Source organism: Psammomys obesus, unplaced genomic scaffold (genome assembly GCF_907164565.1).
Source record: "Psammomys obesus unplaced genomic scaffold, mPsaObe1.curated_primary_1811, whole genome shotgun sequence".
In the NCBI taxonomy this organism is placed as follows: Eukaryota; Metazoa; Chordata; class Mammalia; order Rodentia; family Muridae; genus Psammomys; species Psammomys obesus.
Genome location: NW_026596073.1, coordinates 15266416 through 15293848, shown reverse-complemented (window position 1 = coordinate 15293848; position 27433 = coordinate 15266416). Strand labels below are relative to the sequence as shown.

General features: G+C 39.8%; 1 protein-coding gene across 2 annotated transcripts in view; it reads right to left on the bottom strand.

Annotated features, from left to right (window-relative positions):
* Cp (ceruloplasmin) overlaps positions 1–23353 on the bottom strand; it is a 54830-nt gene extending 31477 nt beyond the window's left edge. The window contains exons 1-10 of one of the 2 annotated variants that reach the window (XM_055626068.1): positions 23077–23353; positions 15763–16010; positions 13764–13973; positions 12835–13008; positions 10257–10511; positions 9044–9215; positions 5652–5791; positions 4471–4623; positions 3245–3462; positions 504–654 (exon numbers count right to left, since the gene is read on the bottom strand). In XM_055626068.1, the coding sequence (XP_055482043.1) occupies positions 504–654; positions 3245–3462; positions 4471–4623; positions 5652–5791; positions 9044–9215; positions 10257–10511; positions 12835–13008; positions 13764–13973; positions 15763–16010; positions 23077–23222 (1867 nt within the window). In that variant the 5' untranslated portion in view covers positions 23223–23353. The remainder of the gene's footprint in view (positions 1–503; positions 655–3244; positions 3463–4470; positions 4624–5651; positions 5792–9043; positions 9216–10256; positions 10512–12834; positions 13009–13763; positions 13974–15762; positions 16011–23076) is intronic. The other variant, XM_055626067.1, reaches the window with a different exon arrangement.
* Positions 23354–27433: the final 4080 nt, after the last annotated feature.

The following is a 27433-nucleotide window of genomic DNA, read 5'->3' as shown; positions in this document are numbered from 1 at the left end:
CCTTCTCAGGTGATCCCCAAAACCCAAATGCTGGGAAGAGAAAACTGACTTGTGCACATTGTCCTATGACCTCCACGGCACCATGGCACATGCTAGTTCCCTCTGTGTCCCTTCTCTCTCCTTCCTTTCCTCCCCTGTCCCTGCTCCCCTCTAAATAAATAAATGTTTTTTTTTTTCTTTTTAAAGACACATTGAATATCTGTGACTTCAAGGCCATCTTGGCCTACAGAGCTAGCTCTGGGACAGCCAAGGCTACATAAATGAAACTCTGTCTCAATCAATCAATAATACGTGAATGAGTGAATGACACATTCTGCTATATTTGGTTATTCTAAAGTGATGTTTATTTTGATATTTGTTTGTTTTATAGCCAAAGATATTGCCTTCAGAGCACTAGTAAGTATTTATTGAAAAGCAATGAAAGTAGCTGCTCAGTTTAGGTTTAACAGATACCTATGCCACCCTGAAGCAGCCTGGGCCCGTGGAAGAGATACAGTACTCACAGTGCATCTTATTAGACTCCTGAAAGTCTTCATCTTCCTTATCTACACGATCAGGTGCAGTCGTGAACATCCTGATATTATCGTTCAGGAGTAAACTCTCATTCTCGTCGAACACCATGGGAAACAAGTAGAACTCCTTGTCTACATCTTTCTGCAAATCAAAATAACAAGGAGGTGAAGACAGAATGGGAAAGATTTCTATGTGCAATGCTCTGTACAAACCATTTTGGGGAATGTGAACAGAAGTTTCAACTCCCCTTTAAAACCTGGCCCATGACATAGTCCCCTTGGCCACCCAAGATTTCACTGGTGTCTCTTGAGGATTTGTGGTTTACTAAAGTAACTTGAACCTCTTACATCTAAAACTTCAAGTTTCCTTTTTCCTTCATGCTCACATTGCCCATACAAATTGAAACCACTAAAAATAAAGGTTATTCAAAACAGGTGTTATAGTTTAGATTTGAAATGTCCCAAAAGCCATCTGTTAAAGGATTGGTTCCTAGATAATGGCATTAATGGGTGGAAACTTTAGATTCAGCCCAGTTGCTTGGAATAACCCTGCTGTTTGAGGTTGCAGTCCTCCCGACTCTTGCTCTCTGCCTGAATTCATCTGGAGAGTGTCTTGAGACACTGACACCCCTAACCACATTGATATGCCACCTCTGACACAGCTCCCTGCTAGCTCTCCCCTCCCAATGCCTATATAATTAGGTGCTGTGTTTCCATTCATAGGATAGAAGCATGTTGTTTAATGCAAATCAAGCCATCCTTGAAGTACCTAGTTTCAACCAGTTATGTACATCTATCCTTGAAGCCACATGCACACTCAACAAGGGATATATAACCTTTGTTTTCTGGAATTAAAACTGAACCAGCTCCCTGCAGTGGCTCCCAGGCTATGTGATTCCTGTACAGTGCTCCACAGCCATTCCAGGAGCACTCCCCATCTCATGCCCTCCTGACTTCATGTGCTGCTAGGGAAACAGCCCCTAGGCAGGAGGAGAACCAACACCAGTTGAAGGGACAAGGTCACTTGAATTGTACCCTTGAATGTCATAGCTATATCCCTCTATCTCACTCTCTCTCCTCCTCCTCTCTCACTTATCCTCCCTCCCCCATCTGCCCCTCTTTCTCTCTGTCTTGAACAAACCTTGGCTATTTATCATAAGGATGAAAAGCTTTTTTCTACCATATGCACATATGTTTCACTACAGCCGAAATGGAATGGAACTAGCTGACTGTGACTAAACCTTCTAAAACCAAGAGCCAAAACAGACACCTCGCCTCTAAGTTATTTGTCTTGGGTACTTTGTTACAGTGATAAAAATTAAAAACTACTGTGGGAATATCTGTATGCTGGAATTGGGAAAGATGCCTTTTGCTTTCAAGAACCCAGTAAGAATCCCTATAATCTACAAATCATCTTCAGTGAGGAAATGCCAAAGAGCCAGAAGAAGGCTATACAATCTTCAGGCAGATTAAAACAAAAATAAAGAACTAGAAATACTCTGCAGTTTAGAAAATGGCCCAGTTATTCAGAAGACAATCAGTCCATGGAACCAAAGCAAATGAGCCCTCAGGGAAGAGAATACTGAAGTCCTGTTTGCCTTTCTCTTATGGTTCATTCAAGTGAACAACATGATATCAAGGTGAAAAAGACCAACTAAGGTGCAGACGTGAGGGTTAGATCTTTCAGAAAACTGTATCAGTGATGGAGGTTGTCTAGGGTGAGTTTCTTGGTGATCTGATACTTTTAAGTCACTTATGCTCCTGTAAGTAACGCAGTAAAGCCACAGGTTCACTGAGCTAGACTTAGGTAGCATCACTTCTTTAGTCTATCCATGGCCTCCCCCGGGGTGAGGAGACACTTATTATCATCTCCAGAGGAAAGCTCTTACCACTGGTCTCAAATGTGGTTCCCCGGCCCCCACCCCCATTTTTCAAGATATGGTTTCTCTGTATAGCCATGGCTGTTCTGGTACTTGGATCTGTAGACCAGACAGGCCTTGAACTCACAGAGATCTACCTGTCTCTGCTCCTCTAAGGGCTGGGATTAAAGGTGAGTGCCACCACATCTCACTAAATGTGGTCCTTTTATCTCTCAAGCACTAGACCTTCAGGCATGTGTCTTCATGCCCAGCTTAGGAGGGCTTTATAATAAATATAATATTTATAATAAATCTTTATAATTTTGTTAGTTTGTTTGAAACAGGGTCTCGTGAAGCCCAGAATTGCCTCACACTCTAAGTAGCTGAAGATAGTCTTGAGCTTTTTTATTATTTTTTTGCCTCTACTTCCCAAATGCTGGTATGCAAGATCACATGACAGGACCCCTTATATCTTCAGAGGTACATCATAAAATACCTACTTCACAGATTAAAAAATCGATGGGATTATGATTGTGAGGTCATTTTTTTAATTACTAACTTTATAAAAAAAGGATTGCATTCTTGAGATATTTCTACCGGAAAAAAAAATGTAGAGTACTTTTTTTAATGTATGATCTTGCCATGAAGCCCAGAATGGTTTCACACTTTTGATCCTCCTGCCTTATCATACCCTAGTGTTGAGATTTCGAGTGCATATCTCTCACTATGCCCAACCATAACACAAATCCTATGAATCTGAGTAAAATTTGAAAAGAGACACAAATCTTCAGTGCCTAAAAGCCTAGAAATATTCTTACAGAACAGTTTAAAACATACTGGCAGTCATTTTCACTCTCCCCCACCTGGGCTTACCTGTCTCCCATTTTTGAGTAAGCTGCCTTTCTTGCATATTTTCATTGGCCCAATAAGCCCAGTGAATATATCTTTGGTGGGGTCTACGCCAGAATAATACATCTTAGATAGGCACACGGGATCTGCATAAGTGGGACCCACTCCTTTGGGGACAGTCCATTCATACGTAAAGGTTTCTTTGGGTGCCACATGGGAGGCTGCCTTAGGATGAGGCACACCTACAGGAATGATCACAACAGCAATGTTACATATGTGCTTTCTAATGTGACTGCCGAGCCACACAGTAGGCTAAGCTCCTCAGTCCCAATTAGAACAGAATCCCTTTTGCGCTGACAGACTGATGTGATAAACTCAGGAAGTAACCACCCCTGCCCAAAACGCCTCTCCAGGATTGCTCTTTCTCTTTGGGCTAGAGAGGGAATATGTGTAATTTTTTTCCAAATGCCATCACCTCTACCCTTCTATCAGTTAGAAAACTGCATTGCAGAAGGACGTAATCAGTTCATTTTCTGTTGACCAAAGTGAACAGAAAGTAATAGGAGAATGGAAAGGAATTTAACCTGTGATCCTTTGCAAATTACCCAAAATTTCACCTAAAATTGAACCCGCAAAGCTTCAATAACCTGTCTAGATATTGAAATTGGTTGCAAAATTATGGGATTTCATTGGTGATAAATAATATTTGATATATTTTAATAAACACTTTAATAAAAATACTTGAATATATCATATTGTATACTTTTATTACTAAAATCATATTAATAAATGCTTATAATGTTAAGAGAGCAAACATCACAAAACTATAATGCCAGTATATTTATATACTATAAACTCAGTCATATTTAAAGTATGTTATATATACAAATACGAAAGCAGAAGGATTACCCATACATACATATATGATTGTCTATAAAATTATAAATTACAAATAATTTTGGTTATAGCTTTCTGTATTTTTTAAAATATTCTAAAATGAGCCTCTAAATGTCTTAATATTGCACAAATTTTTTTAAAATCCACCCAGTAGTATTTCAGAAATGTATAATTGATACAGCCTAAGTAAAGTCTTATTAGGATTGTCAGTAGTTATCCAATTAAGAAAAATATTTTATAAACTAATTGGAAAGTATATAGGAAAGAAATTTATTTACTGTTTGCATCCTTTCTAGAAGTGACCTGGGGAGTATCCTGCCTTTAGCTCTCTCAGGACTGAATTCCCAACTCACCTCCCTTTGAGGAGTTGGCAGGTGGGACATGATATGTTCCATCATTTTCCACAGGGAATCTTACCCCCATTGGCTGGATACTGAGAGGATATGGTCCTTTGTTCTGAAAGGTAACCTTAATGATGTCTCCTACTTCTGCCCAAATGACAGGACCTAGGGGCAAAGAACATTAGTTACTGCTATTTGTCCTGTGACATACAGAACATGGCTGTGTCCTCTGACAGGTATCCCCAGGATCAAGAGGCAAATGTGTGGCAAGTTGGAAACCTTGGTGTTTTAAAAGTCCATTATTGCTACAATGAAGCAATTTGAAAAGGGGCAAGGATTTTTAAAAAATACAAATTGAGGGAGATTCATTTGATTATTATCTTTCTTTAAGTCAGCAAAATTTGCACATCATAAAACTAATTTATAGTGTTTACACACCTAATATAAAAATATCTGGAATATCTATACTTTCTTCAAACTAGTCTTCTGGGCTGTGTGGCCTTTGACCCCAGTGATGGTAAGTTTAAGGTACATTGTCTCGGGTGTGAAGAGTAACTGTGTTTTAGAACACAGAACCTTAAATTGCTGTTGTAAGCAATTTAGAGTAAAGATATAGCTACATGGTACAGAAACACTTAATGTAATATTCCATAATGACATTTATTGAGGGCATCTTATCCTTACCTCTGAAGTGTTCATGTCTAATATCTTACATACCCATTACTATAGTTTCACATACTAGTAAATACATTGTTTCCACTTTATAAAAAAGCAGGCATGTTCCCAAAAGTCACCTGGCTAGGTAGATAAAGAGAAAGATTGACCCTTGAGTTTAGATTGTGTTTACCAGTTAGGAGAGAACCGGGAGCAACCTCTGGGACAGAGCCAGCCTAGGTCATCACATCTGATTTCCGAGAAAGTGCACTTTGGCTAAGTCAGTTACTTAAACCAACTCACCCACTTTCCCTTATCTCTCTGAAGAGGTAAATAATCATTTGTGGTCATCATGATGTCATGAAAATTTATGGCTGGTAACTTCTTGGAAAAGTAACCAGCTGTTGTGTGTGAGGTGGTATCGATCTTCCTGGCTTCTGTCCAGAAATCAGACTGCAGGTCATGACATTTTTGTTCTTCCTGAGGCTGGGACAGGCAAGAAAAAAGTGTTCTAGACAGTCTGTTCTTCTTTGACTCACCCAGGATTCCAAGGTGTTCCTCATCAGGGCCTCTTTGTTTTCGCCTTGTGAAGGAGCCGTCTGTGTATTCACGGTAAACCAGTTTTTTATAAGACCCACCAATTCTTGTAGCGCCTTGTTCAAAAAACACACTTGAATCACTGCCAGAGGGAAAAGAGGGTGGATTCTGGTGTGGAGTCAGAACAGAGGTGACTGTTTACTTAGCGTCTTAACTTAAGAAAAGAATCTGGCTAGTGCTTAGCATCCGTAATTTATGGTCCACACTAATTTCACTGAACAGGCACACAGCCCTAGACCACACCAGACGTTTGGTGAAGGAGCAGAAAATCAAAGAGGAAGCTGCATTCTAAAGTGAAGTGAAAACAAATTTCAGTATGGTTATGCCACCCCTGTTCTGCCGTAGGATCTTTTCTCCCCATTGTACAGCACCTGTTCTTTGCTGGCCATGAGCATCAGCTTACTGCTCGCCTTGACTTGCTAGAAGTCACATGATGGTGCACTGAGGTTGCTAGGTTTTTGCCCATTTATGAACGAAAACGTTCGGTTTCAGAAAAGTGATCTGATTTTCAACAGGTCACCCTGTTTATGTCTTCTTTTGTTGGACGCATGGGTAAGCACCAGATTTTTGCCAGGACCCCTGCACTATGCTGCTGAGATGGTGACAAGCGAGGTGAATTCCTCATATACACGGACTACAGCTCTCCCAGAGGAGACCGAGCTCGGATAATACAAGCTGAAGAAGTAGTGTTGCGTTCACTTCTCCTGAGAAACGTGAGGAAAGGCTGCTCTGCAGAAGCTGTTAGAAAAGATTTTGGAAGACCCTAAGGTGAAAGAGTTACCAAGGTGATGTTCGGATGCTGGGGAGAATGGAGCAGAGGCTTACAGACAAGTGACAGTCTGTGGGAGGGCCAAAGGAGCAAGAATAAGCACGTTATCTGTATCCCAGGCTCCGCAGCAAGGGTTCTTAAGCCTTCCCACTTTAAGTTCCCTTTTGCCTGAGGAATTTTTATAGGATTCTGAGTGCAGAGATATATAAAATAGTTTTACAAATCAAATACTGTAGATAAGAAACCATAAATTTAAGACAAACTTTAAAATATGTTTACTCTTGCCATTTATTTAAAGTGAAATCTAATTTGCATACTAATGAGATAAATGTGCTTATTTGCCCTTACAAAAAGAATTAAGTGTCAGCTGCAATCTGACATTGCAGAACATGGCATCTTCAGCATTTTTCAGAACAGATTAATATTTCTGTCTACAATTGTTAGTATGGAAAGTATACAGTACAAATGGTACAAGTATGTTTAGGGTCTTCAGAAATTGTTGGAAATTCTGCTTTAATCCCAAACAGAAATGTATTTAAGCCATCATGTGTGTAGCGTGTGTGTGTGAAACTCAACTCAGCAACTCAAATGGCAATTTTTAAAAGCAAACATTGTAACAAACACAGTCCAAATATATAGCAGTTTGTACTTGCATGCTGGGTGACAGTGGGGAATAGGTGAGGTTTTGTTTGCCCTAAGTAAACTATGACATTTGTATAAGAAGAGAATACGTTGCATGAACAGTAAGAACATTGTATTTCATAACATGCAGGAGCCTTGAACCTGAGATGAGGTGTGTGAGGCAGTGGAGATGACACTGTGTGGCCTGGTGGCCTGCAGAGTGTGAAGTGTACGCGCTGGGCAGGTCCAACTGTGTGGCAGGACACAGGAATCTTTGTCCCAATCACCTTGGATTTACGACAGGTTTTGAAATAATTTTCCATTGCTGGGCCTCCGGGACACGTTTGCTGTTGATGAAATACTTGCGATACCCCCATTTATTTGTGCACTCCCGCGTTGGGTCCCACAGTTGAAGAAGCTGGGCCCAGAAGTCACAGCAGAAGCAGAGGATATAGGGTGGAAAAGTAAAGAATATGGCTTGGGGAGGGATAGAGGTGGGCGTGGGAACCTGGTTAATGTTTAGGTCCTCCATTCCATGGCAATAATGAAGGATTTAGCACCAGTATGAGTGTCTCAGGGGGATCCCTCCAATAGCTGTTTAGATAAAAAGTTAGGAAATAAAATACTATAAAATACTATATTGGAAGGCCAGTCAGGAAACAACTTTTATGATTTCAGTGAAAGATGGTAAGGAGTTTGGCAAAAAGGATAGAGGAGAGACCACACCTTTCAGAGAAATATAGAAACTCATGAGATAGTACCTGATGAGGAGTGTAGAAGGCCTTGGTGAAGGAAAGAGAGTCAGGACAGTGCTCGGGTTCTGGACCGTGGCACACAGGTGAATATGGTGAGGTCCGACGGTGAAGCCATTCACCGAGTGAAGAGGAAACTGGTTTTGCACTGGAGGCAGTGAATTCAGGTTGGACACACTGAGTTGGACCTCCCTCATCTAAGAGGAGGTGTCGTTAAGAAAATGGAAATACAAATCTGAGATTTGTAAGAGTCTTGTAGATTGGAGATGCAGCTTTGGGAGTATGTGGGTATCAGTATAGCCTGGGGCTTAAGTCTGTGCTTTTGGAGTCACAGACCTGGGCATAGCCAGGCCCAATAATGAGTAACACAAAATAAACATCTTAAACTTTCAAAAAGGAAAATGTTAAGATGGATCACAGACAGAAATTCTGGGAAATAGTATCACGTGGGTAGACACGGGTTAATGGCATAATCTTGCTGACATTTAAAAAATTTAATGCTGACTTAGTTTGTGTATGTGTGCTCATGTGTGCCGTGATGTTTGGACAACTTTCAAGAGTAAGTTGTCTCCTTCCACCGTGTGAGTCCTGGGGATGGAACTCAGATACTAGTCTCCGTGTGGGATTTCTCTTGAGAGCCTAGTTATTCAATGCATTGCAACTTTAAAGTTGCAATCTATTGCAACTTTAATTGAGTCAGCCTTCTATTTTGAAGGGGGTGGCTGTTTTGAAATGACAGGTTTGGCAGCAAGCTCCATTACTAATCACTGAGTCATCTCTATGGTGCCTGCTGACTTTTAAGCTGTCACCTTCTCTGCTCTGTGGAAAGTGACAGGTAGGAAAGGAAGAATGAGAAAGAATGTATCAGCTTCTGAAAATAAGTCAGGCACATACAAAGAAACTTGTGTGAATCAGAGGACGCCATACAGAGGGTGAACGACCACACAGTGGGAGAAAATACTTTGTTGAATATCTGCTGAAGCTCTAATATTCAAGCTATATTAAAAAAAAAAAAAAGAAAAAGAAAAAAAAACCCTAACTAATAAATACCAGCAGAAACAACCCAAGTCAGAACTGGACAAAGAACATGCATGATCATTTTTCTGAAGAAAATATATGTGTGGCCAGTAAGTCCTGCATAGATACTTAAACATCATTAGTCCTAAAGGAAATGGTCGTCATGGGGACCTACCTTTCTGGAGCTGTTAAGTTGTTTCCAGTGAAGATGTCTGTTCCAGAAGGGGCATAGTCCCAGATGATCTCCTCAGCAGCAATGTAATAGTGTCTCAGTTGTCCATCTTGGATCTTACCGTGCACTGAGGGCTTGTTACAGTTACGAACCTGGAAAAAGGCCTGCAAACCGGCTGAAACAACAGAGAGAAAGCTCTGATGAGTAGTGGCAATTGCTGATGAGAGGACAGGTAGAAATCGAATCAGTTGACGGGGATAATACAGTAAGTCTCTGTAAACTACTGATGGAACGTAATTTTTAAAACAGACATGTGATCCAGGCATGGTGGGGCCCATCTGTAATCTCAACAATTGGGAGGCAGAGGCAGGCAGATCTCTGTGAGTTCAAGGCCAGCCTGGTCTACAGAGCAAGCTCCAGGACAGCCAAGGCTACACAGAGAAGCCATGTCTGGAAAAACCCAACAAAACAAAACAAAACCCCAGACATACCTTTTTATGTATTTATGACAGAAAATAGACATTAAGCATGTAAGTTTTCAAAATAAGAGGCCAGTCTCTGTGGGATTTCTCTTGAGAAACTAGTTATCCAGTGTCACATATCCATTAAGACTTTAATTGAATCAGCCTTTTATTTTGAGAGGGGTTGGCTGTTTTAAAATAACAGTCTTTGGGTGGATTACCTTTCAGGGGGTAATTTTTTCAAAGTCTAATTTCCTCTAGAGATAACCTTCACAAATAGGTTTTAAGAACTAATAGTGTTTTTATACCTTGTGTTACAGAGAGAAGTGACGTTTATAAGTTAAGGCAAAGCACAGATAGATCACAGATAATTTTTAAAGCTGGTTTTACTTGACACGAGTCAAAAAAAAAAAAAAGCTACTCTCCAGCATGAAGTAGAAATCTGTTTTTACAGTTCTCTGTATTTTACATTGAGAAACTATAAATGGTGCTGTATTTTTGTGGCAGAACCCATTGCTGTATTCCAGAAAATGCTATTTTTTTCAGATCTCATTACTTTATAAACATTCCAGGCTTACATGCACTTATTACATTATGATGTAAACATTGTGGAGATAAAACTGAGGTAATAATTCAGTGTTCGGATTAATTAACCTGCTTTTTGGTTCTGTTTCTCTTCTACCTTCTACTAGTAGATTAACTAAGACACAGCTGTTTTTACAACTGACAGCTAACTGGAAGTGAAGATGTCTTACCTTTCAGATGGTTTAGGTTCTGGCAACTGAGCATCCATTCTCCAGGACTCTTAGCCACCATGTAAGTGTCAATTAGGGTAGCAGGGAACAGGTTGATTGCGTCAGCACTGTAGATCTTGTTGATCAGTGTTTGACCATGAAAGACAGCTGCATGCACATCGATTTCATTACCCATACCAAAAAGATACCACTTCACTATGTCTTCTGCACACATGGAAAGCCCCGGAAGGCTTCCGAATGTATATCCATTCATAGCTGCAAATCAAGATTAGAGGTTTTGCCTAATAGACACTGGTGCTTGGGATAATGATAGTTACCTCTACAAAAAAATGTATATATATTTGGTCTAGAAAATATCTGCCACAACAGCAATTACCTCCTCCCCCTTATCCATGCCAGATATTGCTAATCAATCACATACACTTTCAGTTTTGGACCTTAATTATTGACAAGGGTCATTGTCAGAAATATACTGAAGATGAACACAATATTAGAAATAAAACTTGTATAGTGTCTCCAACCAAGGACCATATATGGATATAACCTAGAACCCCTGCTCGGATGTAGCCCATGGTAGCTCAGTATCCAAGTGGGTTCCCTAGTAAGGGGAACAGGGACTATTTCTGACAGGAACTCAATGGCTGGCTCTTTGACCTCCCCACCCCCCTAGGGAGGAGCAGCAGTTATTTTATTAAACGTAGCAGCCTTGCTAGGCCACAGAGGAGGACTTTGCAGCCAGGCCTGAATATACCTGATAAGCTAGGGTCAGATGAAAGGGGAGGAGGTCCTCTCATATCAGTGGACATGGAAAGGGAGAAGATGAAAGAGGGAGGGTGGGATTGGGAGGGAATGAGGGAGTGGGATACAGCTGGGGTACAGAGTTAATAAACTATAACTAATATTAAAAAAAACTTGTGTGGTCTCTGATGTTTATAAACTATGCAGATTGGTTTCATATATGTGTGTGTGTGTGTGTGTGTGTCAGTATAGCTGTATACATATATAGAAAGCACTCATCTACATATAAAATATTGTACATTATTTAATTATCAGCTAATAACCATGCTGGTAGGCAAAGGACAGATAATTTCAATTTTTTCTAAACTTTTTTGACTTATATGAATTTCTTTTATAATAACAAAAACAAGTAAAGTTATTTCTAAGATTGAAAGACAAAAATTACAGATTTCAAGAAAGAAAATAAATTCAAGAAAAGGTAGCAAGGACCAGAACCAGGGACACCTGAAAGCTCAGAAGCTGTATGGCCTGAGAACCTTGGAAGAAACTGAGGGTCACTGTTCAATTTGGGAAATTCGTGAGTAAAAACATTAATGGTAAGGATCATTAATATATTGCATGTGACAGAGATACCAGACCATGTCCGCCCAAGCTAGAAATGTGAGTGTATTTTTCTAACATCTGGTTTTGCTAGCAGGATAGCAGAGCAAAAGGTGAAAATGTATAGAAAAGAGATGTTAATGAAAACAAAGGTAAGTTTTAGAAAACTGGAAATAACTTCATTTTATAATTTGGAAGCACAGTTATTGTTGTCTCAGTTTTCAAGTGAATATCCTTTTAAAGAAACTAAATGCAAATACAATCTATATGTTCTGATCTAATTAGCGTTAAGGTATTTGATTTTCCATGTAAGTTCCCGGGGATAGATAACCTAATCTCATCATTTTTCTTCCTGGGAGTTCAGAAAAGGTTGGACTGTCAAGAAGGCATTTCTAGGTGACACAGAGTGAACTAAAATACGTAAATGCTATAGAACAGGGTTCTTGGTAAGGACAAAGGTAATGTGTAAAACTACATCGGAACTAGTGTTCAGAGTTATTTTGTTAAACGTAGCTGGACGACTGATAGTGTAAATCTAATTTTAAACGTTTACTCTAATAGTCTGAATTGGCTTTCAAATAATTTCTAGAATGAACTTGGAGGATAAATAAATATGTAAGTATAACATGTATGCATTCAATTCCAACTAACGATTTTTCTTGTAAATCAGAGAACAAGTTTGGTGTATCTGGCTTTACTTGGCCTAATATTTAGACAGTGAGCTGTCTAGTTTTGTGTCAACTTGGCACAAGCTAGAGTCATCTTAGGTGAGGGAGCTTCCGTTGAGAAAATGCCTGCAAAAGATCCATCTGTAAGGCAATTTTTTTTTAATGATTGATGGAGGAGGTCCCAGCCCATGTGTGTGTGGCGCCCTCGTGGCTGGTGGTCCTAGGCTATCTAAGAAGGCAGACTGGGCAAGCCAGTCCCTAGCACTTCTCTGTGGCCTCTGCCTCATCTCCTGCCTCCCAGGTATTGGTGCTGTCTGAGTTCCTGCCCTGACTTCCTTCAATGATGTGAAAGTGTCCGCCAAATTAAACCCTATCTTCTCAAACCTGCCTTCGGTCATGGTGCCTCATTGGAGCAGCAGGAGCCCCAACTAAGACAGACAGATATGCCAAATTGCATGTCCAATATGCTTTTGTTCTCAGAGCCTCAAGCTAGAAGTATTCGTGTGAGGGAGTAATCTTAGCAGAATTATTAAAACAAAAAAAAAAAAAAAACATGTCTTTTGTGATCTTACAGTACATCCTGTTGCTCTCCTGGAAGTCTTCATTGTCTTTATCAACTTTCTCGGGTTCAGAGCAAAAGGTTTTGATGTTATCTTCCAGATACCAGCTGAGATTTTCATCCACCACAGAGAACATGACTACAAATTCTTGGTCAGTTTTTTTCTCTCTTTCATTATCTAGAGAACCTGAGGTAGAAATGTGTGATTTAGTAGATCTGAAATTTGAGCATGTGATTCAATTTATATTTTTTTAGGTAATTTGAGCTTTTGAAAATTTGGTGTTTATTTTCTTAGTAAACCACAGATCTGGACCATCTACTGTGCTTTGTGGAAACAGGGAAGTTCCAATGCCACGTACTGTGTGCCCGTGTGTCTACATACCCACCAACAAAAACATTCAGTGTATTTTGGCAACTGAGAAGTTACAATTCAAATGTGTCTAAATCTTCTGGCACAAACATATAGCCACAAGCCAACACAAGAAGGCTTTGCAGGTAACTATTGATCCAATAAATATTACATTTCAAACTTGAGTTATACTGTCTTTATGAGGTGAGGAACAAATGTACTATTATACTTGCCAGTATAATACAGGTAACTACAGACATCACCAAGGAGTGCCACCGAGGTTGTCACAAATAGTAAAGTCTTTTGTCTCCATAAAACACCATTGCAGGAAATTATACCCAGCAAACCTATCCCACAGAGAACCCATTTCAAGCATCTTAGCTTCATTAGCATTTTCCTTCTAAGATGTTTGTTCCACTTTTCATGTCATCAAGGCCTCTCCTATACTTTCTTTCCCTCTTTTCTACTTTTACCCATTATTACTCAACTGCAACACAGAATAACTTTTAGTTAAAAAAAAACAAATTGAAAAAGAAAATAAAACAAACTGTCTTGTATCTGTGTCCTGTATTGTGAGCTGTGAGAAAACATACCTTTTTTACAGAGTATTAAAGGTCCTATGAGTCCTGATGCAATATCTTTTGGGGCATCAACATGGGAGTGGTAAATCCTGGTCACACAATTGCTGTCCTCCTCACGAGGACTTTGATTACTAGTATGCATCACATACAAATACTGTTCCCCAGGAAAGACTTTGTCATCGGCTCTCTGAAACTCGGTGGTGTTGTCAGGGTAGACAGCTCCTGGAAAGCAGCATGAAGTGGGGTTAGAAAGTAAGTGCATTTGACAGAGTTGAGTAATCGTCAGCCCTCAGCACCTAGTGAGTGCCCTCTGCATGGTCAGTCATGTTCTGAATTGAAGGCATAAAAAGAATAAATGAAAGGCTAAGGTCTACAGAGCTTATAAGCCTCATGGACATGATTCTTATTAACTTAGTAAGTGACTGAGTCATACATAAGGAATATTTCAGGATGATTGTGACTTCAACAATTTAAGGAAAAGCTTGGGGTCATGGTATAAAAAAATATGCAAAGTAATCACCTTCTTATAGTTTGAAATTGCTTATATAATGTCAGATTTGTGTGAGTGTGTGTTGTAATTGCAGAACGCAAAAAAAAATTACACTTTATTTTAGAACTTTTCAAGCATGAAGAAGTTGAGATCAACTGCTATCCTTCTCTAAGTGTTGGTAGATTTCCAGTGTACCTATCATCCCAGCTTTAACAATGGTAAACTGAAAGCCAGTTATGTTTTTTTTCCTGTAACCTAATCAATGTTATCTTTAGCCACATGAAATTATTTGAAAGCAAATTCTAGACATATTTAATTTATAATATCTGAACATGTATCTTTGAAAGACAAGTTTTTTTTTGTTTTTTTTGTTTTTTTACAAAATTACAAGCCTATGGTTGTCTTTTAAAAATTAATGTTAACTCTTCAGTATATCATGGTGCTGTAAAATAGAAAAAGCACAATAGCCAGTTAAAATAGAACCATTTGGTTCAGAAAAACAGAAAAGAGATGATGTAATGTGGAACTCTGTCCTCTGGTTATGATGTGGCTGTTGCAGTTTTGCAATCAGAGCAGCTGTGCTTATTTTATTCACAGGAGACTCTCACAGGACTTGGGCCAGGGAGTGAGGGCACGCCAGGTGCTTCAGGAAGCAGCGCTCCAGGGCAGCTCTGCCTTCTCCTAGGATATACAAGTTGCTCTTCTTTAGCGTCGCTGCCTGTGCATTGTCATGCTCCTGCAAGGAAACCCAGTTAAACCCACTGGTTCATCACGCAGTGAGTGGGTTTACGTAGAATCGTTTCTTTAGCCTAATAGTTTCTTGAGTGCCCTGTCTTCAGAAGAAGACACACCACATCTAACATTCACTTTCTAAAAAAAAAAAAAAAAAAAACATTAAAAATGTACATTTATGTTACATGTATTCCGAGAGAGAGAGTGGCTATGGTGCACATGTGAGGGTAAGCTGACATCTCGGGGGGCGGTCAGTTCACACTTTCACCATGTGAGTCCCCGGGCATGAACTCAGGTCCTCAGGCTGTGTGGCTCACGTGTGAGAGTACTCAGTCCACCTTAGCTGGGCTGGAGTTTATGGGAGGTCAGGCTGGAGCGTGGTTGCAGCCACAGTGTGCTCCCCGGAAGAAGCTCACAGGTAAGACAGCCTCCACCTGAATCTCTCTCTCCCCTCTAGCTTCACGCCTCTTCTAAGTTTCCAGGAACACCGTCCACCTCTCATATCCTCATAGTCTTCCTCTATCAGATGAGGAGTTAAGTGCCGGAGATACAGCTCTGGCTCTCCCTGTCAGCATCTAGTCCACTTAGGCGCGGATGGCATTCCAACCGCACAAAGTCCCACAGCCAGAAGAAACAAAGCACTACTGCGGTGAGTTCAAATCCCACTGCGAAACAGATTGGTGTTAAGGGGTGTTGCTGTAGGTTTCATATAGAGGTATCAGTTTCAGACGTTAAAAGGTTTTCCTACCGAAGAGAGGAAACGCCAACCACAACACACTCTGGACTTACCCTCGTGCTCCTTGCGGTAAGTCACCCCGTGTGGATGGAAAGTGTAGGGCCTAGAGGCGAAGTTCTTCACGTGAACGTAAACTTTGTCCCCAACCTCAATTTTGATGATAGGGCCTAAGAACCCTAGCCATGCTGGTTTGGCTACAGTCTCGCCAAAGGTGCCATCTGTGTACTGAACGTAAAGGGCCTTCTTGTATGATCTTCCAATGCGATCCGGGCCATTTTGAAGATAGAAATTGGACTGTTCCCTGGAAAGGAAAAGACACTCTCATCAGAAGCCATCGTTTCCGGAGCTAGCCTAAGAATTTAGGAGAGTCTTTGTGTGTCGGATAGACACCTCCAAAGATGAAGGGAACAGCTGTGGACTGGCTCTGTGATCGTAATTAGATGAGGTATTTCATATCAGACATGCCGTAGAGAACCATCTGTGAGGACCACATAACACGGTGGTCCTCACGCGGTGTCAAGAAAAAGAAAACGAAACAAAACTGAGTGCAACTAAACTCTGTCTTTTAAATTATTTATTTGTGTGTGCGTGCGCATGCGTGCATGTGTGTGTGTGTGTGTGTGTGTGTGTGTGTGTGTGTGTGTGTGTGTGTCTTCAGTTAAAATTATATCAATTGTGGAACAGCAAAATGCTGCCGAAAGAACTTACCCTGGTGAGTCCTCTTGTGTAACTTATAATTGTTACACGCTTTCCCTTTGTGTTAAATAAAGCAGAAGAAAAAAAAAATGGAGGTAGATTGGAGATTTCGGAAAATCCACGAATGAAGAACAGAACACAGGATTGAACTCTGCCCCAAACTCACAGAATTAGTATGGGCAAGAGGAATCTTAACAAATATTTGCTTTAAAACTAGTTAAGCTGTGTGTCACCAAAGACCCCTGAGTTTAAAGGCAGAGATTCATGCCGTCTGTTGTGTTAAGAGAGGTCCACCGGGGGACAGTTCGCTCAGAACTAGCTGAAGCTAACGTCTCCTTCCCATCTAGCTAGAAGAACCCTGGGCTAGCCTCAAACCATAAACCTCAGAATAAATGTTCTTCGGGGGGCTACCGTCATTTCCGGGAGACTTGTCTGACAACATCAGCAGGGATCCTCCTCCACCATGCCCTGGCGATAAACATTTTGCACAGTCTGGGTTTTAAAGCAGGTTTCGAGTCCTTGAGGCTTTATTGAAACATCTTATGCACCCATTCTCCTGACTGTGACGCTGCGGCACCCAGGAATTCACCCCATCTTGTTCCCATATACTGTAACAGGTGGTCACCTGTCAAAATGCATCCATTGCCCTGATGTGTAAGGACTCATTTCTTAAGACAGCATGTGCTCTGTCTTAGCTTTGTGGCTCATTTTTTTTTTCTAGACAAAGTTTTTGAGAGGATTGAGCGTGTGTGAAAATTACCTTTAAAATAAAAATATATCTGAAGCTAAATATATTCAGAGATTTTTACACACTTGGAATATCTACGTTTATAACACACACACACCACACAAAATCAAACTGGTTTTTCTATCTGGCCTGGTCATTGTGAGAAATTTCCCTTAGCCAAATTGGGAAATGTCTAACTTTGGGGAGGTCTGTTTGTGTATGATCCTGATGTTGTCCTTCAAAAGAGCTTTAGAAAACCATTGCTGGCCTAGGGACAAAGGGTCAGTCACCTACCAGAAGCTTGTGGGAACCTTGCCAGTCAGATGTTCAGCCACAAGAATCTATAATAGTGAGTCTTTGAACCAAACAAATTATTCACATTAATTTCAGTCCTTCAGCTGTAACCTGCTTCTTTCTACTCATTTACAGCAAATGGATTTCCTTCACAGCAATCATATTTTCTAGTTTAGCCCCTTTTTCCCTTTTTAAAGGAAAAAAAAAAAGCTGACTCCTATTATTTCTGGTAGACTCAAAATCAGAATTGAATTTTAAATGGTAGGTAATCATTAATGCTGCTATAATTAGCTAATAATACATTCCACTGGTGAGTTCAGAATTCACTGAAGAGGTTTGGTCTATGCTTAGCTTGGTTACTAAAGCCTCCGGATTAAAGCAGAGTTTTCACTTGGCTGGTTGAAACGCTACATTAGATTTTTATTGCTGCATAAGAGATCATCACACTGCCGCCTGAGGTAAAAGCTGCTTATGGCCTCACAGTTGGATGAGTCCTAAGTCTGATACCGCACAGCTTTGTTCTGAGCCTTGGGCATAACAGCACTGAAATGAAATGCCAGACTGTGCACTCCCCTGAAGACCTGTGAAAAAATGCACTTCCTGAATGATTTCTGGGCGCCTCTCCTGGATGTTTAAGGCTGCCCACATGATTCTCAGGTAACCCTTTCCAACATGCAGTCAGCAACAGTACACAGAATCTACCTTAATCTTAGAAGCTTCTAATGTTTTGTTCAGCCCCATGCTGGCTAATCACCCTGACTCCTATCTGGGCTAGCCACAATGTTGGCTAAACCATGAGTCCTGAAGCCAGGCATGGTGGCGCATGCCTTTGATCCCAGCACATAAAGAACGAAAGACAGCTTAAGAGTTTATATTGGAGCTGGTGTAGTAGTGCATGCAGGGAGGCAGAGGCAGGTGGATTGCTGTGGGTTAGAGGCTGGCCTGATCTACAAAGCGAGTCCAGGACAGCCAAGGCTACACAGAGAAACCCTGGCTCAAAAAACAAAACAAAACAAACAAACAAACAAAAAAACAAAACATGAGTCCTCTAATTGATGTCTCATCTTTCCCACACATTCTAGGAATTTAGGGCAGTAAATCTTTTTGCTGGCCATTGCCTTTAACATACAGCCATCACAGGAAAGTGGCCTAGCCACAGGCTAAGGAGCCTCAGTGAATTATATATCAAAAATAGCTTTGCCCTGCAAACACAGCAGGAATACAGTGCTAATCAACCTTTTCAGGCAGGAGAAATGGAAATGGGTAAGAGCAAGTAGAACATGGAAAGCATGAAGTGTTTAAGTTGTTTAGTGTGTCCAGAGAGGTTGTCCTTTATGAGGTGATTATCCCTTAAAAAAACATTATTTTTATTTAGCAGCCTTAAAGAATGGGGCCTTGCAAAAGGATTCTCCCAATAACGTTGTCCAAAATTTTCCAAATCCTCTTTAGAAGATTTAAAAAAAAATTTTTTTTGAGGCAGAGTCTCATGTACCTCAGGTTACACTCAAACTCCCTGAATAAAACTGAGGACAGGGCTGTTCATAGGCGTGGCTGAGGAGAAATGTTTTATTGTAGAAGTGAGGGAGAGAGAGCACAGCCAGAGACCTCTGGAAGAGTCCAGACTGAACCAGACCAAAAGAGGGCATGGGGGAGACTGAGCGAGGAAGAGAAAAAAGGGAAGAGGCCGAGAACTAACCCAGAGAGATCCAAGAGAAGCAAGTGACATGGACTAAATGTCAGGGTTATCTAGGAAAAAGAAGCTGAGGAAAGGAACGAGAAAGGCCTGGGATGGAGAGGTTTAGGATGGGGGGAAGGGCTGCAAAAAGCAGAAAGGAGGCAAGGTACTGAGAAGGCCAGGAGGCCAGCTGTGTGCTTTGGTATGCTAATAGCTGCCACAGATAGACATTTGCACTGGGGTTCATGGGGACCTGACACTCACCATACAGTCCTTTAATATTTTTAAGATTATTTTTGAGAGAGCGTTAAAATAATTAATTGGGAACCCACTCAATTTGGCCAGGCCTAGCAACTTGGGTGCCTACATAAGCAAACCAAAAAAATAATTTTATGTAAAAGGAGTATCCAACCTCTTGACATTGCTATGACATTGCTATGTATGACATTATCGTCTACAAATGTGTTGGGCCACTTTCATAGCTGTTCTGAAATAGCTACATGTGACCTGTGGAGCCCAGGTTGAACAGGCCTGACGGGAAAGAGTAAAGTGAAACGTGGACCTAACTAATCAGAAACTGCTAACATCTAATTAGAATTTTCCACGTTAATTAATCAATTGTATTCTCTTAATATTGCTTGCAAAAACATAACAGTGTCTTTTGTAAGCCAGTGAACTGCTTAGGTGTGAGGTAGGTAGCTCAATCTACGACTAGCAGGATGCTCAGGTAAGCTTGTTAAATGTAAATGTGTGTAGTTTTGCAAGCTAGGTAGACCAGGCTGTCCTCAGGCTCACAGAGATCCTCCTGCCTCTGCTTCCAGGGTGCTGGGATTAAATGCACAAGCAGCCATACCCAGCCAAATATGTTGTGTTTTAATGGAGTTAAGATAGTGCTTTTGTTGCAAAGTTTTTTCTCTCTCTCTAAGAGCATTTGTTTTTCTATTTTCCTAAAATAGGATTTATTAGGGAGGTCACTTGTTACCATAACAATAACAATAAGAATAATGACAATAATGACAATAATGACATAATAATAGCAGTAACACTTTATATTGAGTAGTAGCCATTATATCCAGACTAGCATAACTATGATTATACCATTGGACTGTATGGTCTTAGTTTGTTGACTGTTTCTTTGTCAAAATTTGGGCTTTTGTTTGTTTTCTAGTCAGTATGTTTGCTCAAAATGACACCATTATTCTGCTATCAGACCTTCAAGCCTACAACTGATTGCAAAACTAGATACCAATGTTTATAGCATGTTAGGAAAGTCACAGTTGTCAAACAAAAGCCTACAAAGTTAATTATAAAGGGGTTTATAAGTTGTTCTTGGGCTTAAGGAAAGCTTCATTTCCCCCCCCCCCCAGCTTCCTAGAGGTCACTAGAAAACAAAGTAATTTAAAGACAATATAATTATTATTATTGCTATTATGGTCAACTATTCAATACTTACTTAATAGTGATCATGGACCTTAAGCACACTCCGGTTTTTTAGATTTTTTTCTGTATATACATTTTTTTGGTTATTTAAATATAAGCAACTTATTTCAAGAACTGTATATTTTAGAAACTATCTGTTTTTGGAAGTGGCGGCACTAGCAATAGTATAAGGATGCTACTTTCCACCTCACTTTGTTACAAATAAGTAATATTGAAATTAATCTCGAAGAGGTAAGCCTATTTTCCAAACCAACAAAACAAAATAAGAACAATTCACACATTTTTCTCCTTCAACAGCAGTCTTGTTTTCAGATTCACTAACTCTAGTATGCTGCCTAGACTCAAGTTCCTATGTTATTCTGCTGCCTGATTCAGTCTACAGTGTGAATCTATCCACTCAGGAACAAGAGAAAATTTTTATAATATACCCTGCAGTGACTTCTGCTTTCCTATAAACCTTTCATTTGTTTATTTTTATACCCACAAATACTTAGTACCTTCTAACTCATAGATAAATGTGGCCTAGCAGCCATCACAGCATGTGTATCTGCTTTATTACCCCAGACCTTGGGATTAACACTTTCAACCTAGTCTTCCCCCTGACCCTTATTTTGGGCTCTTTCACAACTTATTCATTTTATTTATTTCATGCTTCATGGACTGACTCAGACATACTGCTGATTTAGGACAAAGGAGGTAGAAAAAGGTTGCTGCCATGCTCCTCTGGTAAAATTTAGCATGACACGGGCAAAGTTACTGGAGCTTCAGTCATTGTTCAGGTAGATGGGGAAACAGATTCTAAAATGCTGGTGAAGTCACAGGAGACTGTAGGGCAATAACGAAAAGAAAGCTGAACTCAACTGGAAGTGCCCAGTTTTCCTTCTGAGCACCTTTGAGCGTCCCTATTAAGTAATAACAGGGTAACCAAGCTTATCTTCCCTGAATGTCTGATCTGGAACAGGGACACAACTAGAATATTTAAAACAAACAAACAAAAACACTCTTTGAAGTTTTTATCAACCTTAAGACTTAAGGTTCCTCATACTTAAGAGTTTACCACAGTGGATCATGGCCAGCACATACTCAATAGACTGACTTGATTTTTTATTATAAAGCATAGCAGGGGTAGGTGGAGCATTGAGTAGAACAACATTCTTCTTTGCATATATATATATATATATATATATATATATATATATATATATATATATATAAAATGTTGCTGATAAATGAACCAGAGCTTTGTACTTACTAGATAAGTACCCTATCATTGAAATACACTTGCAGCCCGGTACTTTTTTTTTTTTTTTTTTTTTTTTTTTTAGTGTATCTGACCCATTTCCTTGGAAATAAACACTATATATAATTTATATTGTACTTAATCAGGGAAACAATGAACCACACATAATTAGGCTTCTAGTGAAACTGTAAAAATATGTCTAACTTTTGGGAAGAGAATATTATCTCAAAACCATGTTTAAAAAATTCTAATTGCTATCTTTGTAGCCAGTTATCAGCTCAGAACTTTTTCTTACTAAATATTACTAGGTTAGTAAAATAACAGTTGGAAATTATTATTAGGAACACATTTTTTTCTAACCATAAAAAATTCAACCTTATATAAAATTAAACAAAATTGTATATACCCATCAATGATTCTGTAGTTAATTACATAATGGAGCTGTTTTTAAAGAGACAATTTTAGTAGATGCTGGTCATTTCGCTCATTTGAGTTCTCTTGTCAACAAACCCATTTGCTAGTATAGTAAGTATTTCCTGTGAATGCTAAGTTTCTGTATGGTAGGAAATGTTTAGATACTATTAAAAGTAATGGACTCAGCTCAGAGAAACTTCAAGACTCCACTATTCTTTATAAAGAATACTGCTTGATATAAAGCAACTAAAACACAAAAGACATTTAAGTTACATGGTGTTTTATCAGGACCTCATAATAAGAACATAACATTTCATGCACATGTTATGTGTGGAGGAACACTGCGATAAACAGCCCGGTGAGATGAGCTTGCTCTCTCATTTTATAGATAAGGACCCGGAGACTGTGAGAGATTAGTTTGTTCAATCACTGTCCTGAATCACCCAGCAAATATTAAGCATAACCATATTTCTTTATGTTGTATTTCATTTCTATATTTGATATTTTGAAGGACTGTACTTTTTAATGCTGTACTTTTACCATAAGGAACAATTAGTGATGTGATAACATTTTGTATAGGAAAGAATTTCTGCATCCAGAAGCAGAACACATTTGGGATATAGATAAAGGAATGTCTAACCACAGGAGAGAGTAGGAAACTGACAAAGCTCCCTCAAGACCAGGAGGAAAGGAACAGGAAAGCTTTACAATAACAAATATTAGGGACATAAAGGAAACCAATAAAAGTATTGATTTTTCAAGTCAACATTTTACATTTTCTATGTTTAACAAATTAAAGAACTACTTTTCTTTTTAGCTTCATTTTTTTTAATTCACAACTTATAAATTTGGCCCATAAACAACAAAGAATATTGACTTACGTGTCAACTGAAACAAGTTTCCTTTCTCCGTTGCCAGGGGCATAGTCCCAAACTGTTTCAGTAATTCCGATGTAATAATGCTTTTCTTTTGTCCAGACTAAGGGAATATACAAAAACAGAAATGTACTAAGCAGCAAAAACTTCATTTTCCCCTTCTTGGAGCCTGAGATGCAATAAAGTAAAATCAGAACCAAGCAACTTTATAAATAAGGCCTTCTTTATTTGCTTGATTGATACAATTTAATGTTGCACAAGAGTAAATCATTTTCTCAAAGCAAATAACATTTCCCAAGGCAGTTTGGTTCCGGTAACCATGAAGGGGAAAACCAAAATGAAAACAGCTCTGAGTAGCCAGACTTTTCTAACCACAGATGGGATGTCATCAGTTAGTGTTAGAGTTATGACTCTGCATTTTTTCCATTCATTGTGTGAGCTCCAGGAAGTCAGAGAACATTTCTAAATGCTCCTTTTGTTCTTCTAGCTATCTCGGGCACTACAGCACCCTGCCCAGAGCAAGTCTGTAATTCCCCAAGGTAAAGTGAATCAAAACATACGGCTGTTAACTATTTTAGAAGACTAACAAAAACTTACTTGTAACTTTAGAGATAGGAAACATTATATTTAGCACATCATAAAAGTAGCCAATAAAATTTCCACTTTGAAACTTTCATCTACTCCGTGAGATCTGGACATGTCTATGTAGACACTTTACCAAGTTGTCCTGGATTGCCGTGTGGAAATTAATAGCAGAACATAGCAGGAATTGATAAATTTGTTCCAATTATTAAAGAAATCAGTTATAAACCACACAAACTAGGCATAATGTTGTTTGTTTTGTGGTTCCAGTTACTGGGAAATCTGACACATGACATATCTGTTGAACCTAGGATTGTAATACCAGTCTGCACAGTGCAAAGAGAGAGAGGAGGGGAAAGAAGTAGTCAAGGGAAGAAGGAAGAGGAGGGAGAGGAAGAGAGGAGGAGGGAGAGGAAGAAAAAGAAAGAGGTAGGAAAGAGAAAGAAAGCAACAAGAGAAATCAACCACAAATAAGCCTGTTTTCAAAGGCAAAGAATGATTTTACTCAACCAGAAGACAAACCTTGTTTATTAGCCTAGAATATTTTATTTTTGAGTGTATGAGAGCTTTAAGGTAAGACTTTTGATTAAAGCCCTGTCTTTTGTTGTGGCATGTATCTAAATATATAAATTTTTTTTTTCTTAAGCCAAAGACAAGTCTGATGATACCAATTAACATTTTGTGTTAATACAGCCATGGTCGTTATTTTCTAGGATGCAGCCTAGAGTTCAAGGCTATTTGTTGAAATAGGTTGGTATCCGAGTAGTTACTCTGCCCATGTTAACGGATCATTCACTTAGCAAATATTGAATGAGCTCCACTGTGTGCTGAGCTCTGTCCTCAGTGGGCAGACAGCAGTGGATAAAACTCCATGGAGGAACTTACTATAAACATATAAAAAATGAAGAACACAATGTCAGTCATAAGTGCTATGGAGAGAAATAAATGAGGGAAGGGGTGTGATGAGTACTAGAAAAAATGGCAAGGTAAAATCTGATGCTGTCAAGATTCTTCCCCTTAGCCTCAGTTTCCTCATCTGTAAAAGTCAACCTCAAATGGCACTCATCCACATTAATTTTCATGACCTTGCAACTGGTAACAACTGTGTGTGTGTGTGTGTGTGTGTGTGTGTGTGTGTGTGTGTGTGTGTTAATGGAACTGAACACAGGGCTTTAGGCACCCTTATGTATAACAGACAAGTGCTCTACCACTGAGCTACTGGCCTATGCTAGCTAGTAATAATCTTGACCACATGACTTGGTACAGAAAACTGCATTATAGAACCCCAGGTGCTCCAAGCCTCTTTCTGGAGCTTCCTTGAACAACTCTGTCCTCATATCCACAAAGAAGACAGGAATACGTCTGAAATCTTATCCAGACTTTAATGATCAAGCTCCATGCCTTGTCAGAAACTTCTCCTTCCCCAAAAGGCTCTTTTCATCCAAGATGGACCATTTAGGGGATATCTTCTAGCAGTTCCGTCTCAAGAGAGAGAGGTGTGCTTTTAAGTGACAAGAAGCCACTGCATGATCTTACTTGGCTCCATGCTTAAACTTACTGTGGTTTTAAGAAAGCCAGAGCAGCCATCTCCAGAGTGCCTTCTTCCTGAAAATTCTACCAACCAACAGATAAATGGGTTCAAATAATTGTTAAGGGCTCCCAAGTACCCCATATAGTAGGACTCTTCACAGTGACGGCAGAAGTACGTGGTTAAACAAACCCTGGTTGGTTCCAGTAAGCAAGTCCTTTATATATAGCATAGGAGAAATCTTTAAGTGTGAATTGTCCCATTTTGTGTGTACTAGTTTTCCCCTCAAAAGGCATGTGGCTTGCTGTGTGGCAGAGAGTGGGAAGAATCCTCTCAGCTTTAGAGCTCCTTACAGAAGACAGAAAAGTTCCAAGCAACCAGAAGCATTAAACGTCACCCATCACTCTCCGAAATAATTCCAGAGTTGATGTGTAAAAGGAAACTTTGGATAATAGTGTAGCTGAGAATGCTCAGCACTCAAAGAGTGCAACACAACAATACAGACTGAGCTGACAAGAAATGTGAGCAGGAGTACAAGAAGAAACTTAGCAAACACAGAGTAAAGCAAAAGACGCACTACAAGCCTGAAGCAGTGTGTCCCTTTAGCTGTGCCTGCTAGAATGTCTTCGCCCCCAAACCGCAAAGCGACGCTTTTGCAGTTATAAAAAAACATTATGTGTCTAAGCTAACTGCCTGGTGATGTCCGCACAACTGCACACCACACATTTCACTAGAAATTCTTTTTCATTGCATTAAAGCTTTGTGAAAGAAGGGAGTCCTCTTCACATCTAGCATCAAGATTCTGAAGTTGACGGTTGAAACCAAGGAGGGCAGGCTCTCTTATAGCCAGATAGACATTTTTTTTTGAACCTCCAACATTCTTGTTCATTTTTCTTGTAGGTCTGCTAAGATCTGTTAACCTGTATGACAACAAAATTACTAAAAGACAAGTCACCAATGAGGGCTGTCCTTCACTCTGACCGAAGGAGATTTAAAATAGCAGGACATTCTCACCCCAGGAGTCAGACCACCAACCTATTTGCTTTTGCAGAGGAAGTTGTGCAACTCTGGAATTTTATCAGTGGTTTGGCCACCTGCAGAACTTTGATTATGAGTACAGGGTTAGCCCAGCACAGTGTAAGCCCTGCCAGGATTTTCTGTTGCATTCACAATTTTGTGGCTATTTAGGGATGGAGTTCTCAGAAGAATCTGGACGCTTCACAATCCTTTAGATGCCCAGCCATAGGTCATGGCCCTGACCAGCCATTCTGGCAAGCAAAGCGCTCATAGGTGAGAGAAGAAAAGCCCAGGCTCGCCACTGCAAGGAAGCCTTGTTGCTGTCAAAGCTTACAGTACAATGTGAAACAAAAGGAGCTTTTTATTTTTAAATGGTAGAATGATTTCAACTAATTTTTCATTTTTATTCTCTTGCTACTTTGAATGATATAGACACAAAGCCTGTGGCTTATTAGCAGTGAACAAAACCTCAAGGACTGAGGTGGGTGAGTTTATTTTTGTTGTTACATGTGTTTGTTTTTTTGAGACTGAGTCTGACTCTATAACTCAGGATGGCCTGGGACTCACTAGCCTTAAACTCATGTTGAACCTTCTGTATCAGCCCCCAAGTGCTGGAATTACAAGTAGGAGTGCCTATGTCTGACTAAAGATTTTTTTTGTTTGTTTGTTTTGGCATTTGCAGAGGTGAGGAAGGGTCTCACTATGTAGCCTGATGGCCTGCATCTTGCTGTATAGACTAGACTGGCCTCAAATTCAAAGTTGTTCTTGCCTCTGCCTCCTGATTGCTGGGCTTACAGGCAGGAGGCACCACTAATTACCCACTGCCTAACAGAATTGTTTCCTTAGGAATAGAAATGTATCCTTTAGACTTGGGTACCTCAAACGCCAATGGGCAAAGGTCTTGAAAACCTTTGATTTCAACATAGCTGACTCTACTTCTTTTAGCTTCTGCCCTATGATGGCGTGCTAGACTCCCCAAAGTTCTTAAGTATAGCTTTGTGCCAGAACTTAATTTGTGAAAAGAAATTGAGTGATGACATAGACCTGTGCATCTTAAATTTTGAAAAGCTTACGGATGCTCACAGTTCTCCTTGGGAAAAAAAGAGGGGAGCATGCTACCCAGGCCGTGCAGTGAAAACACTGAAGCTGATCAGGAGAAAGGAGCAGAGGTGAAGGGAAACATGGATCACTGGCCTTTACTGGCAGTGCAAGGTAAACAGTTTAGGATTGGCTAAT